The sequence below is a fragment of the Colletotrichum abscissum genome (genome assembly GCF_030869225.1).
Source record: "Colletotrichum abscissum strain IMI 504890 chromosome Unknown Scaffold_11.1, whole genome shotgun sequence".
NCBI lineage: Eukaryota > Fungi > Ascomycota > Sordariomycetes > Glomerellales > Glomerellaceae > Colletotrichum > Colletotrichum abscissum.
The window spans coordinates 1,114,847-1,129,525 of NW_026849999.1; the positions used below are offsets into that span (position 1 = coordinate 1,114,847).

Here is a 14,679-nt window from a genome sequence, read left to right on the forward strand (position 1 = left end):
CGATGCAGGTCGAGACTCCGCCACGAAAAGCAACGGCTCTGGTGATTCATATGCGACGTTGATTGTAAAGAACCGGTCACCTGGGTATGGTCTCTCACAAACTTGAAGACTTGAGATGGCTGAGAGCTTGGGGCAGTGGGATGGCCCGTTGATCCGTGAGATGTGGGACCTTGGACGAACTTGCCATCTCGATGGGTCATTTCTAGAGCCTTTGCTTGGCCTGAGCTCTGGTTGGGGTTCACGGCATAAATCCCTTTGCCAAGCAAGCGCAACTCTGCTCATGTGGGCGACAAACGACAGCAGGCCGAGTGATTCATGCCGAGATCTTTCCATACGCTGAGCCCCTACTTTCTACTTTCCAGATGGATTTCCTGCTCAGCAACTTTCTTGTCGAGGCAATCTAATCCCACAGATTGAGGAGCAATGCGCCTTTTTCGTAGAGCGCTTCATTGGGGCTAGAATCCGAATGGAACGGATTTGACTGAGGGCGTTTGTTAGTGTCGTATTTTAACGGGAACTAGAAGTTAAGAATTGCCTAGGCGACGATCCATGGAAACCTTGTGTTGCCCTGGTACTAGATTCAGAAATCAGCCAGCGCCTACACAGTGTGTTGTCTGGCGGCAACAGGCGGGGCTAGACATTTGGGTCTAGAACCGGAGAATGCCTTCACCATGGAAACATTTTCAGGATCAAAGTTCCTCCATCTGCTGAATCCGAAGCTCTTTAATTCAGCCCAGGCACTCGGAGATGAGGTTCCCTTCATCTCCAGCTTTCGCGACTCGACTCATAGTCGAGGGCAGGGAAAATTCACTCCGGAGCAGATGCACGGACAGGCTTTGTTTCTCTAGCCTCCCCGCGGATCTCCCTACTTACCTAGCTCCGTTAGTCGGCTCTATTCATATGTGTGTGGGCCTACCTACCCTCTCTGCCCAGCTTCTCAACGGCTGCCCCAGAGCCAAACAATAACCCAACTTGAATCGGTTAGCCGGCACTTCGGTATGACACCGCCCCCAGGCACCAAGTAGAACCGAGGAGACTCCCAGTTTTCAACGGATAACTTGGGGAAGTGCAGGGCCGACCTGGACAAGCTAGGTTAGGTTTGTTTGTTAGCCCAGGGCACGGCCCGGTGCTACGGCCGGACGTGAAACGCGACAGCTTGACGATGGGAGGATCGTCGGGACAATGAAGGAGGACTGAGAGCGCCGTGCGGGTGTCCAGGCTGGCCTGGAATTTTGCTGGCAGTACCATTCTTGAGCAGGAAACAGCAGACATAGTTGCGGCAACTGGTATCTCTGTATTTGACAGCGTAATACCGAGGGAGAATGTATCTCATCCCTCGCATCTGGGTACCTTAATCTGTCAGCTGGACTGCAAATGATGTTTGATGTCTATCACTTGCAGCGGTGTATGAACTGCCTCCTCGGAACTTTGTGATAAGAACATGCTCGCTCCATGGTAAGCGCAGAAGGTGGCACTGGTCGTAGCCAAGATCACTCCGAGCTTTGAGCATGCTTCTTCCCGCTGCCAAGAGAAATCCTTCCCAACCCCTCGTCCTTTCGACCCTGCTTTTGGAAAGGATTCCAACATGGGAGCTTGAGCCTGGAGAATACCATGGGGACCGAACCATCGGTTCTCGCCGCATCTTCTGGCGAGCACCTTTACGGATAGACTGCCAGGGGGACCGATCGGACGCCGCAATCACCAAGTGCTCTTTGCAAAGACCCGTGCCTTGCATCAATCTCTCCCTGCATCATATCCTCCTGCATCCGCTACACTGAGAGAAGGGATCCGTCATATTAGCTAGGTCTTTTCGTACAGTCTACACAGATAGAGTACTGGGGCGCACTAACAAACTAAGGTTTGACCGGAGGCACTAGTCCACGCCGTTCACGTGGGGAGGAACGGCGGCAAAGACTCCCACGGGTGACAGGCAAAAAAGGCGTTTCACGATGTTATGCTTCGACAGACGTTTGTCTAAAGATGCATGGCTCTTGGACCACGTCATCCTGCTCTGAGCCGTGTTATGCCCAGTATCAACGAGTACCTCTGGGCTCTAGCTGCTTGACAATGTACCCAACCTGCTCAGTCAGTCCAGAATACCGATAGCGTCACTCAGTCTCGGTCTGGTCTGAGGCTTGGACTGCTCGGGGCTCTGAGATGCAGCTTGGCATTGCCCACCACAGCCTACCTCGTGGTGGATGGTTGCCCTTCCCCATCAGTGCCTCTCTCTTGTCCCTTGTCATGGCACAGCAGAGGTGACTGTTTCGACGCCCAGGGGCCCTCATCTTGGATGCTTGCCGAAGCGGATCTCCGGACGAAACTAGAGGGGTTCACGTTCACGCAGCACATGAACAGTTGACACCCAGAACATAAATATCCTATCACGAACCCGTCTGGTAGCCTTTCTTCTTCTTCTCATCAGATCACTCTCACACAGCTTCACTTCGCCTCTCGACAGCTAGTCTCTCGCAACCCTTTTTCGACTCTTACATCTTTCACAGCCTCGGCTTCATTCGCTCTTCAGCATCTTTTCAACCTTTTTTCACTAACCAACCCCCCAAACAATCAAAATGCACGCCAAGGCCGTCGCCCTTTCCCTCGCCGCCGCGGCGGTTGTCCACGCTGATCTTCGCCTCAACACCAACGACATCCCCCAGGACTGCACTGCCATCTGCCGCCCCGTCCGTGACCTTGGCAACATCTGTACTGTCAACTTCGTCCCTGGCCAGGGCAACAACAACAGCGATCAGCTCCAGGATGAGCTTGACTCCCAGTGTGTCTGCACCAACAACTCCTTCGACCTGAAGAACTTGGCTGGCCAGTGCAATGCCTGCATGATCGAGAAGGTTCCTTCCGACCAGCAGCGTAGCCTTGAAGGTAAGTTACTTCTAGACATCCAGATCACAGCCTCTTTCGAATCGCAGTGAGCTAACCTGATGCTTCACACACAGGTATCCAGAGCATCATGAACGTCTGCCAGCTGCCCAGCGCCAGCGGCTACGCTTCCTCATCCACCTCCCTTGCCAACACCGTCATCGTCCTCGCCACCCGCCTGACTGCCAGCAGTCAGCTTACAACCACCTTCGGCGGTGCTCAGACTACTGAGTCCTCCTCCAGCCGTACTCGCTCCAGCGAGCGCTCCACCATCACCACCACCTTCCTCACCTCCGGTAACGGTGGTCTTCCCTCCATTGCCACCTCCACCATCGTTGGCGGTGGCCGCCAGACCGGCAATGCTGCCCCTGGCCTCCACACTCCCGGCAGCAACGGCATGCTCGGCGCCGTCGGTGCCATCGTCGCTGGTGCCTTTGCTCTTGGTGCTTTCATGCTCTAAAAGGCTTGGTTCCACCGACCGGGCAGGATTGCTGAAGTCTATGGTACGGATATGTCACAACAGGAGTTTGGAAAGAGGAGGATAATATGCATGGTAGTTTGTTATGTCTGATGAAGTAACGGTTGCGCGTAAGATGGGGGAATATCATGGTTTGCGTCACTCCTTTGGTCCTTTTTTTTGGGTTTGGCTGTATCGCGAATGAGATATCTATGTACTGCTTACAGGTTTATGCAATTGACGATAGATGCCGCACTCAGAACACTGCGTCCCAACGCTTCCATAATCCCCCGTGACTGATTCTCTCTTGCCTCCAACTGACAATGACCACATTCATCCTCGACTGTTTGCTCTGGGTCCTGACGTGGCAGCTACTTCGGAGGCTGTCTCCTCATCTCTTTTGCTATTCGCCTGGTTGTGAGCATGCATCACGAGGACTGTGCTCCGAAATTTCCGCATCGGGATATTCAATTCAAAGAGCATATCCACCTCCTCAAGTGTCCGGCCCTTACACTCCGGCACGCAGAGGTAGACAAACACAAGAGAGAGAAAGCTTATTGTGCCGAAGATCAGACCAACCTTGGACCCCAGATTCGCGTACGGGGCGTTGAGCAGATACGGTAGCGTAAAAGCGACGGTGAATTGCATTGCAATGTTAACCACGCTGGCCGTCCGATACGTAACGTCACGGAGACGCATGCTCGGAATCTCGGCAGAGAGAACATGCGATGTTGGTGCCCATCCGAGAGTGAATCCCGTAGTCATCACAATCATCATGGCGACAATGGCTGACTTGACGGAGACGCTCGGATTGGACGTGAGTCCGAGAGCGCCCATGGCGAAAAGACCGGCCGTCTGAATCGAGCCGCCGAAGAAGATGACGTTTCTAATGCCGATGATAAGTCAGCCAATCGGTGCAAGTAGGCCTGATCCAAGGCACATAATGCACACTAGGGGCTTTACCTCCGTCCCAAATTGTCCAATAGGATCATTGAGCAGACACACATGACAATGTTAATGCTGGAGGTGATCATGGTGACGGTGAAAGGATTGATGAACCCCAGCTGCTTCACAAAAATGGCGCCGTACACAGAGGCAAAGATAGAGCCAGTAGCCTGCAGGAAAAAGTTGACACCAATGACTGACATGGTTCGTTTTGTCACCTGCTTGCCCCTGAACATGTCCATGAAAGAACCTTTCTCAACTTCGTGATCTATACCTGCGCGTATCTGAGACATCTCGGTCGCTATTTGCTCTTCAGTGAAGCTGCCTTCACGGAGATGAGTGAGAGCTATAAGTGCTTCGTCGTTACGGCCTTGCATTGCAAGCCAACGGGGAGACTTCAGGAGTATAGAGAGTCAGTATCCTGACCCGATCGTAATCAGATGACATAGATACTACTGAGTACTCACCTCTGGGACAAACCAGATTCCCGATATGACTATCACGGGTACGATGTAGAAGAGCCCGTACGGAATCAAGTATGCCGCAGCCGAGTTCAAGCTCCCGGTACCTCGGGCCACGGCGTTGACGACCAAGCCACCCGTCTAAAAGAATTTTCAGCATAAATCTTGGTAGTTTAGGAAGGGTCATTTCAGCTTACTGCAAGACTCAGTTGGTACGTGCCGACAACGAAACCACGAGCTCGTTGCGGAGTTATTTCCGACTGATAGATGGGTACAACGGCAAGCTCCATGCCAATATAGATATAGGCCAATATCCTGGCAGCGAGGATCTGATCTCGGCTTCTGGACGTCATGATAATTGTCGTAGCCACGCAAGACCAGATACTCATTGAGAACATGCACATGCGCCGACCGTAGCGTTTACTGACTATGCTCCCGATCAGAATACCTAGAACAGAACGAGCCTGTCAGTATTTTATGCTAAGCCCATCTCTCGCGTAACGGACCTATGCCAAACCCAATATACGGCAGGCCGGAAAAAAGAGACAGCCACCAGCTTTCGAGGTAGTAGGCTTTCGTCTTGGCATTATACCAGCCGAATTGCCGTTCGAAAGCGTCCATCGCTTGGGTCGAATTAAAGCCTTGTTGGTCAAACCCAAAGTTGAATTGAGAGACAGCAATGAGCAGGATCGTTGAAGTCAAAGATCTGTTGAAAGATTGCCGCAACGCAAGGTGGCTGAACATGATGGCTGATTAGTTACCGAAATATTGGCTGTCAATCTAGGTGAGCATGTCAAGGCACGCCACTTCTCTATGGCTGTCTGCTATTGTGAGAGGCAAACACGACGGCTTTATATTATTCATGTAAGTACAATTACATGCTCTTAATTGCGCCATCACGACTAATGTTGACGATTTGCCGGGCATCGATGTTTCCAACGTTTGACTCCCGGAGAAGTTGAGCCATCTCCTTGGGGTAAACTTCTACTCAAGCGTGACGACCCCTGTCAATCAAGTGGGCCAAAGTAATGACTAGAGCGGGGGGATACGACGCTTATTCCGGATTCTGGATAGCTTCGTTGTTGTTGGATGGTTCCCCGGAAACATCTCCCCGTCTATCCCCGTCAACAACTATTTTCACCAACACAGACAAATCGCTGCTGTTATTATTTGCATGTTGACGAAGCATCCAATATTAGTAACGCGTCGTAGTCATGTGAGATTAGTGTTCACTTTAAAGACACTACTTCACCTTTACGTGCTGTCGTGCATCCACGACCACCTTAGGAGTCCATGGCTGTCTACGGCATACAAGAAGTGGCGTCAAATTTCGACCCAAGAAATTAGCAGTCGCTTCTCATGGAAGGCTGCATAAGATATCGACGAGTTTTTGCTATCTCTATATCATTGCCGGATCTCGGCGGATCTCAACAGCGGGGTATTCATTGACAAGCTGTTATCCCCATCAACGGGTAAGAACGGGGAGATAGCGACCTCTATCACACACCTTTGAGTGTCGTCAAGCTTGCCCCAATCCATATCAGTTTTAGCCCCTCTCAGAAGAGAAATAATCGTCTCTGATGAGTGAATTAAGTGAATTGCGTCAATTCTGAGAGTAATCTCGCCATTAATAGGAGTGGTCACTAAGAAATGGGCCCGTCATTCGTAGAGGAACCCAGTCGATTTTCCGGATCACCTCGGTCACTTGAACTAAAAGGCCGCAGTCGAAATTGAGCACCATATCGCCCATCGAGCTCTTTTCATCAGCAATCACTCATCATGACACCTCAGCGACCAAACTTCCTAATCATCGTCGCCGACGACCTCGGCTTCTCTGATGTCAGTCCATATGGAGGTGAAATCCATACCCCAACTCTCGACAAGCTCGCTAAAGATGGAATTCGCATGACCAACTTCCATACTGCGTCCGCATGCTCCCCAACAAGATCCATGCTATTCTCTGGAACTGATCATCATATTGCTGGGCTTGGTCAGTGTTCTTCCGTTCATCACAGGGCGAAGGCTGACGAACTCTCAAGGCCAAATGGCTGAACACATGAGGCAGTTTGGAGATTACTTCAAAGACAAGCCCGGCTACGAAGGTTATTTAAACTGGAGAGTAGCTTCTTTATCCGAGATCCTGCAAAATGCTGGTTATCACACCATCATGTCGGGGAAATGGTAAGCTCATCGCATGCTAGGTACTTTAGACGACGGCATAGGCGGCTGACCTCGAGGATCCCACAGGCACCTTGGACTGACCAAGGAGCTTGCGCCTTGCAATCGAGGTTTCACGAAGAACTTTACATTCCTACCGGGCTCCGGAAATCATCATGCTCATGAGCCCCAGCTGGACGATGATGAGTTCAAGATCCCTTGTCTCGACACGGAAGGTCATTGGATGGATGGCGATAAGTTTATCAATCATAGAACGGACCTTCCTGATGACTTTTACTCCACGCGCTACTTCACCGATCGTATGATCAACTTTCTTAAGGAGAGAGACGAGAAGGAAAAGGAGCAACCGTTCTTCGCTTACCTACCCTTCACTGCGCCTCACTGGCCCCTCCAGGCCCCACGAGAGGTGGTCGAAAAATACGGTATGAATGGATCATGAGCAGGATCGGGATATAGGAGGTCGCTAACGGTTAATCCAGCAAGGAAGTACGACGATGGCCCTGATGCATTGACGCGGCGAAGACTGCAACGCTTGGTCGATCTCGGCCTTGTGGCCAAGGACATTGACCATGCGCCGCCAGTTGGTGTTCTAGGTAAAGACTGGAACGATATGACGGGATTGGAGCGTAAAGAGTCTGCACGGAAGATGGAAGTCTTTGCTGCCATGGTGGATCTCATTGACGAGAACATTGGGCGAGTCATTGATCACCTTGAGGCTACGGGAGAGCTCGACAACACCTTTGTTTTGTTCATGTCGGATAATGGCGCCGAGGGTGCTGCCCTCGAGGCCATACCTGTAGGTTTAGCCGCGTCTTCAACACCGCGTCGGTCCGATATTAACTTTTGCCCTACCGTAGATGATGGGAGGAGAAACAACGTTTGCTGGGATAGTGCAAAAGTATTATGACAACAGCTTGGACAACATTGGCGACAAGACGTCTTTCGCCTGGTATGGTTAGTAACCGCATCTACTTAATCTTCTGGTGATGCAATTCGGCACTGACTTGGATCAGGTCCGCGATGGGCGTGTGCGGCGACGGCGCCATCCCGGGGCTCAAAGTGTTGGATTACGGAGGGCGGCATTCGGTGCCCATGCTTAATCCGCTTTCCGCCATTTCAAGCCAAGCCCGACGCTATCACGCATCGTTTCACCACCGTTATGGATATCCTCCCCACGATCTTGGAGATGGCTCAGGTGCAGCATCCTGGTACGACGTTTCGAGGTCGTCAAGTCGTTGTACCCCGCGGCAAATCTTGGGTGGACCACCTCACTTCTCCCGATTACGCGGCGCCGGACTCGACGGTCCACGGAGAAGACGTCCACGTCCACGGTTGGGAGCTGTTCGGGCTCAGGGCGATTCGTGAAGGCAAGTGGAAGGCAGTTTGGCTGAACAAACCCAGGGGAAAGGATGACTGGGAGCTATATGACGTGGAGAAGGACCCTGCGGAGATGAATGATGTATCAGACAAGGAGCCGCAGGTGATGCGGAGGCTTGTCGATCACTGGGAACGGTACTATGCAGAGACCGGGATGACCCAGACACCAGAGTTTGCTATCACCAAGGCTTAGCAGGGTTTGAAGATCGGATGATGTCTTTACAGAGTACATCATCTGCACCGCGCCAGGCATCATCAAGTTCGCTTCGATTCAGGGAAACCAAAATTCAGATCAAGATCTCAACTTTCCGAAGTAGCAGCTTCTTCAATCTTGAGGACATGCACCAGGAGTTACCTATTCATGCTCGACATTGTGGTACCAGATGACTGTGCCCTACGGCAATTAATATTCGCAGTAATTCACGCGAGTCATCAGTGTACGGCAATTTCCGCCAGGGGTGAGGAGCACAAGCATGATGTGGGTTTGTTGTAAGTTTGTGAGATGGAAAATGCTGCATTCTCCGGTACGTGTATCATTTTCAATTGTTCTGTGGTTGAGGTTTGAAGATGATCGAAGGGACGCCTGAACTCCTGACAATGACCTGGTATTGCTTCCCGAATTTCCCCATCCCATCCGAGATTTCCACCACTTAGCAGACCCATTGCAAGCATGTTTCCCCGGGCTTCGCGCACACGCCACACGGAGAGTTGCAGCATGTTGTTCCTGTCGGGCAAATGACTGAGCCGCACGTCTCTGCATCGGCTGGTACGGTACCGTTAGATTGGCAACCGACGGGGTGCTCCAACTTGAAATCGAAAACTTTGCAGTAGGAGTTTTCGGGGCAAGCGACGCCGGCGCAGCGATCTTGCGCGGGTTCTCCTTGCGGGGTCGGGGCCGGGGCGGCGGAGGCGGCAATGGCGAAGACGCCGACGATAAGCGAGTGAAGGAACATCATGTTGATGATTTGGGTTTGTTGGTAAAAGAATGACTGGCCGAGTTGGAATCGAGCGTTCTTGTGCTGAAGATAAATGAGTGAATGGCTTTGAGGAACACCTGAACCTGTTCAAGATCAGGCGGCAACGTCAACCTTTATGGTCCAAAAGTGAAGGATTCAACCCTCATTGTCGGCGAGCAGTAAGTTTGGCGCGATTCAGGGAACAAATATAGTTCATTGTTTGAGAGTGATTAAATGCCGGCGACAACTGGTTGTCTCCAGTTATATGAAAGGAATGGGCTAACTTTAAACAACGGCACGGGCGTTGACCAACTCACGGACAAAGCGTGCTAGCTAGTGTATAAGGTCCGAGAACAGACCCTATAGGCTAAAGGGATAGGAGTAAGCAGCACCCGGCATGTTCGGACGAGGATGATGATCGCGTCTTGGCAGTTGAGAAAAGAGATGGATTAGATTAGCTATTGAGTAATTAATAGATTCATGCCTCAGGGGCAGCTAAGTTTGACGTTTCCCCCCTCCCCATTATACGTCCTTCATTACTACGATCCTCCATTTTCCAATCTGTGGGGGGGAGCTATCCAAGCCTCCTTTTATCCCCATGTTATTAAGATATTACTAGTTCGTCACCGAGAGCTACCGTAGTGTTTTTGCGAGTGCCGGCTTGCTAGATCGGGCGCCCCGTCTCTAAAGGGACGGGATCGACAGCAGGGAATTTAGACAGCAGGGACTGTAGGAGGAGAGACAGGCACGCAGATGGGTGCGCCATTCTTCTCCTTGCAGACGTAGTTGGGAATGCATTGGACGGTAGAGCAGCTGAGAATTCCGGTCGGGGCAGGGATCAATGAGATCAAGGTGGTGGGGTTGATAGGAAGGATCGGGAGGGCGCGAAGAGGCAGAACCTTGGCGTTGATGGGCTCGCCCTTGACGTTGACGGGAGGAATGGCGGGCAGAGTAGGGGCGGCGGGCAGGTCGACGGAGCTCGGGACGATGTCGCGGGGAATTGCAGGAATAACAGGAGCAGGCAGAACGACGGGGGCAGTGAGGGAGAAGGTGACAGGTGCGACAGTGGGAAGCGGGACTGCGATTTCGCGTTCGGCCAACTTCGCGGGAGGAGTCGTCAGAGCAGCAAACAAGGAGCCGATGACCGCGGAAGCATCGACAGGCAAATCGCGCTTTAAGTTGAGCTTGGCGAGAGGGCTAGGCAGGGTAGCGAGGATGCTGCTGATAACCGCGGAAGCATCAATGGGCAAGTCGCGCTCCGGAAGCTTGGGAATGGCGGTAGGCAGAATGGCGACCAGAGAGCTGAGAACCGAGAGGTCAATGGTGGGCAAGCTGCGCTCGAGGTTCAGCTTCACGGAAGGGGTGGGCAGAGCAGCGACCAAAGAGCTGATGATTGAGGCGTCGATAGCATGCAAGTCGCGCTCGAGGTTCAACTTTGGGATGGCGGTGGGGAGAGTGGCAAGAATGCTGCTCAGGATGGTGGCGTCAACGGTAGGCAGGTCGCGCTCCAAGTTCAACTTCGGGGTGGGCAGAGCGGCGACCAGCGAGCTGAGGATCGAGGCATCAACGGCAGGCAGGTCTCGCTCGAGGTTCAGCTTTGGGACGGCGGTGGGCAGAACAGCAAGCAGGGTGCTGAGGACCGAGAGATCGATGGTGGTCGAAAGGTCGCGCTCGAGGTTGAGCTTGGGGAGACCGGGGAGCGCAAGGGAGGGCAGTGTGACCTCGACCGGGAGACTGGTGATGGCGGGAATGTCCCGCTCAACGACAACGCCGGGGGCATTGGGGACAGCGATACCGGGAAGAGCAACCGTGTAAGGAGCGACTTTAACAGCTGGCAGGGTAGGAAGGGGAGGGTTAGCGATTGAGATATCCCGAGCGTGCCTGCGGATTGGGAGTGCGATGGAAGTTGAGGGCAGAACAGGAAGCTCAATGCTGATGGAAGGAATCGCCGGGATCTCTCGGGGAACATTGACGGCGGGGAGAACAGGGAGGCCAGTGGCCTCAACGTTGACCGATAGCGAGAGAAGAGAAGACAGGATTGGGAGGTCCCGAGGGATAGTCAGATCCGGGATCTCAACGGTCACTGAGACAGTAGAAGCCGGGACAGCCACGTCAACGGAAAGAGTCGGCAAAACTGGGAGTACCGGGGGTGCAAGAGTCGGAGCCGTAAGGCCGCGGGGGATGTTCAGGTCCGGAACTTCGATGGCCAACGAGATGGTTGAAGCTGGAATGTCAACATCGACAGACAATGTCGGTAGGGCTGGTAGCGCAGGAGGTGCGAGAGTTGGAGCCGCGAGGCCGCGGGGGAGATTGAGACTCGGAAGAGAGAGGAGAGCAGTGGGAAGAGCCGGAAGATCAATGTCAGGAACGCCGCGGGGAGCGTTGACAGTAGGCGGGGTCGGGAGCTCGACATTGGGAAGAGTTAAGGAGAGAGAGACTGGTTCGAGCTTGACCGCGGCAGGGCCAATGGAGTCAGCGATGCCGGCTACAGCTTCGGGCTGAGGAGCAGGCGCAGGATTGGCGGCGACACCAAAAGCCAGGGCAAAGGTGGTAAGAGTGCGAATGGAAGCCATCTTGAGATGTTTGAACTGTTGATTCAAGGAACCTTTGCTGAAGATGTGAAGATGTCGGAGTTGCTGTGGCGAGTGAAGAAGAAAAGAAGGGCCCATGATGGAAATCTTGAGTTATTTTATACTCAATATCTCAGGCTTCTCAGTCCTGCTGAATCCCACGATATTCCCAATTCAGACAACATTCTAGTGATTGATTGACGAATGCAGTCATAGCTGGAATCAATTTTGCCGTTGTCAACATCCCCAAAGACTGAAGAATCGTCTCCTCTGTTGCCAGACTCGAGCCGAGACACAACGCACCTTTGAGCCATCAGAGAGACATCTTCCCAACTGGATGGATCACAGAAATCCGGAGGAATGGCTTGAGACGGGAGAAGGTCTCGCCAGGTTGTACAAGGCCGTTACTGGTCAAGTAGGACAAGCCTAAGTCCGCCGATGTCTCAGCCCGATCAGAGACACGGCGTAAGCTCCCTTTTGCCAGCCCATCGGTAGTTCCCGTTAGCTAGCCGCAATAGCCTGCCTCAAAGGCACAAGAAATGACGGAATCGCGCAGTTTTGATCGCATGCAGCCTTGCTCAAGAATGCGGCAAATCTGATCGGGGATCGTACAACTGTCGGTATATCGCGATGGTGGCGGTAACAATACCGCTGGGCAAAGTCTATGTGTACGATGAGCGAGTTTTGAGCAAAGAATGAGCAGCACAGATAGGTATTCGTTCTGGAAACTCCTACATACTAGGATGGGATCGACATGGTGGAGGACCCAAGAGCCAAGCAGGTGGGAGGCACGCAGGCACGCAGGTTACACAATGCCGGTATGGCGATCACTCGTGCTCCCATGGCGATCACTTGCAAGGGGAGGTTATCTGATTTGCTGGACTTTCCAGCGGCAGAATCAAGTGTAAGACATTCAACTGTATTCGTCACATTCGCCGTGATCTCGAGACTGTCCGCCCCCTCACCCTTCAAATACCACTGACTGAGACAGAGAGGACCTAGATCAAGCCAAAGGGGGGGTTCTCCTCCGCCCATCTCCACACGTCGGGATTTCCCGCAGTCAAAGCAAGCAACTTCCGTTCCCAGTACCCCGTCAAAGGCTCCTCGGGAAGCACACCAGCCAGCGGGAAGGCGTTGGGATGTTTGCTAGCCAATACCCATTTCCATTGGCTGTCTTCCTTCTGGACCGGATAAGGCTTCAAGACATCTCCCTCTGCGTCAAGATCCAACTTCCTGGTCTTGCCGTCTTTGACACTATCTGCCTCAGAGGCGTTAAGCCCGGAGCCGCGTTCCAGCTTCCACAGTCCACTCCCGTCATCAGCTGTGGCCAGAGCTTTGCAGTCCCAGACCCCATCATCGTCCATAGCAAGGCCTTGGCAAGCCAGTCTGACCCGCACGCTACTGTGGATTCTCTCGTTGGTGTTGAGCAAAGGCTGGTCCGTGTCTTGGTTCGTTTCCGGGTCCGTACGCATAAAGGTCCCAGGGTGACGGATTGTGGTTCCTGACCAGGTCTGGAGGCGGCTCGTCGGATATCGGATTTGGCCTAGTCCCCACGGACGAGCGGTTTTCCAGAGCTCTTCTGCACCACCGGCGGGATGGCGATCTTTTCCATCACATTCAGCCTCATCCCGATGGATGCTTGATGCCTTTACCGGACATATCTTGGGATTCGCCCACGGCAGTTGTTGCCTCGGCCGGAGCCATGATGACCAGGAGCTGGGCACATACGAGAATGGGTGTCCAGCTGAGAACCGAAGTCCCTCAGTGAAAATGTCTGACATACGACCAGGGTTAAACTCCACACCAACGCTTGATAGTTGATCACACATCCCTTGTTTTTTCTGTCAGTTTCTATCGAAAAGCACACACCATGGCATGGGCTACATACAAGCTAGAGTGATGCTGGCAATTTGTTGCTCATGCCATCCCCCGCCTACACCGGCATGGTTACCAGGAAACCAAACCTGTCGGAGATTGGTCTTATTGCCCTCAAGCTTTTCCCAGAGTGCAGGGCGGAATGCAAACCGGGGTTCGTCTAGAGACAGAGCATGGAAGGCGTTTTCTACGCGGTCGGATACCTGAGTGTTGCTGAACTTCCATGTAGAACTTCTATGTTAGCGGTATTCAATTTCGGAATGCTCATATCAGAGAAAAACTTATTGATTTGATGTCCCCTGGAGGCCAACGACCGGGGCCGGGGGAATGCCCAAGGCGCCGACGGTATCCCATACGCCAACCGCCTTGATGTTGATCTCGTGCACGCCATTTGCATCTTCGTACGTGCGCCTTGTGAGGCCATTCTGAATCCTATCAGTATCACATCTTGAGGCGAGGCACTTCAGCAGCAGGACATACCTTGGAAAGCCATCTCTCATACTGTGATTTCCGATCCATCTCCCAGTTAGCCCGGGCTGCTCCTTTCTCACCGTTATAGGGAGGTACTTTTGGGTCCAAGAATAAACTCGGATCACGATCAGAGTCGCCCATGTTCTCATAATCTTCAAAGATGGCGTAGAAATGATCCAAGCCCGAAGGAGTTAGCAAGCCGACCGTCGCAATCATATCGGCGACAGAGCGCGCCGTGAAGGCGCCGCGGGAGAAGCCTATAAGGATGATGTCGTCTCCATCGACGTAATTGGTACATATAAAATTGTAGACCTCGCGAATGGCCTACGGAAAGCATTAGCTCCCTATCAAAGGAGAATGACAAGTCGCAATGGGCTTTACCTGGCCAAGTCCAACCCCAAATAGTCCACCTGTGAACTTGTCGACTACGCTGTCTGAGCTGCCAACGCCAGGATGATACATGATAATTTGGTGGGTGCCATCTTGACAGGCTCGCCGAAGGATCCGAGATATTC

At 52.7% G+C, this 14,679-nt stretch overlaps 6 protein-coding genes across 6 annotated transcripts; 2 read left to right on the forward strand and 4 right to left on the reverse strand.

Annotated features, from left to right (window-relative positions):
• Positions 1-2,570: 2,570 nt before the first annotated feature.
• Positions 2,571-3,334, forward strand: CABS01_05703 (uncharacterized protein; the record flags this gene model as incomplete). The annotated part of the gene is made up of 2 exons (XM_060539071.1): positions 2,571-2,877; positions 2,952-3,334. 2 exons carry the CDS (start codon positions 2,571-2,573, stop codon positions 3,332-3,334), a joined length of 690 nt encoding a protein of 229 aa, XP_060405333.1.
• Positions 3,335-3,664: 330 nt separating this feature from the next.
• On the reverse strand, positions 3,665-5,481 carry CABS01_05704 (uncharacterized protein; the record flags this gene model as incomplete). Its single annotated transcript, XM_060539072.1, has 5 exons — positions 3,665-4,217; positions 4,337-4,671; positions 4,744-4,878; positions 4,935-5,185; positions 5,244-5,481. 5 exons carry the CDS (start codon positions 5,479-5,481, stop codon positions 3,665-3,667), a joined length of 1,512 nt encoding a protein of 503 aa, XP_060405334.1.
• Positions 5,482-6,516: 1,035 nt separating this feature from the next.
• CABS01_05705 (arylsulfatase) lies at positions 6,517-8,485 on the forward strand (the record flags this gene model as incomplete). The annotated part of the gene is made up of 6 exons (XM_060539073.1): positions 6,517-6,727; positions 6,777-6,918; positions 6,985-7,337; positions 7,395-7,711; positions 7,773-7,869; positions 7,929-8,485. The coding sequence occupies 6 exons, from the start codon at positions 6,517-6,519 to the stop codon at positions 8,483-8,485; spliced, it is 1,677 nt and encodes a 558-aa protein (XP_060405335.1).
• A 457-nt stretch (positions 8,486-8,942) lies between these two features.
• Positions 8,943-9,248, reverse strand: CABS01_05706 (uncharacterized protein; the record flags this gene model as incomplete). The annotated part of the gene is made up of 1 exon (XM_060539074.1): positions 8,943-9,248. One exon carries the CDS (start codon positions 9,246-9,248, stop codon positions 8,943-8,945), a length of 306 nt encoding a protein of 101 aa, XP_060405336.1.
• Positions 9,249-9,961: 713 nt separating this feature from the next.
• On the reverse strand, positions 9,962-11,821 carry CABS01_05707 (uncharacterized protein; the record flags this gene model as incomplete). Its single annotated transcript, XM_060539075.1, has 1 exon — positions 9,962-11,821. One exon carries the CDS (start codon positions 11,819-11,821, stop codon positions 9,962-9,964), a length of 1,860 nt encoding a protein of 619 aa, XP_060405337.1.
• Positions 11,822-12,816: 995 nt separating this feature from the next.
• CABS01_05708 (peptidoglycan binding domain-containing protein) lies at positions 12,817-14,626 on the reverse strand (the record flags this gene model as incomplete). The annotated part of the gene is made up of 5 exons (XM_060539076.1): positions 12,817-13,649; positions 13,707-13,911; positions 14,005-14,118; positions 14,174-14,488; positions 14,546-14,626. The coding sequence occupies 5 exons, from the start codon at positions 14,624-14,626 to the stop codon at positions 12,817-12,819; spliced, it is 1,548 nt and encodes a 515-aa protein (XP_060405338.1).
• Positions 14,627-14,679: the final 53 nt, after the last annotated feature.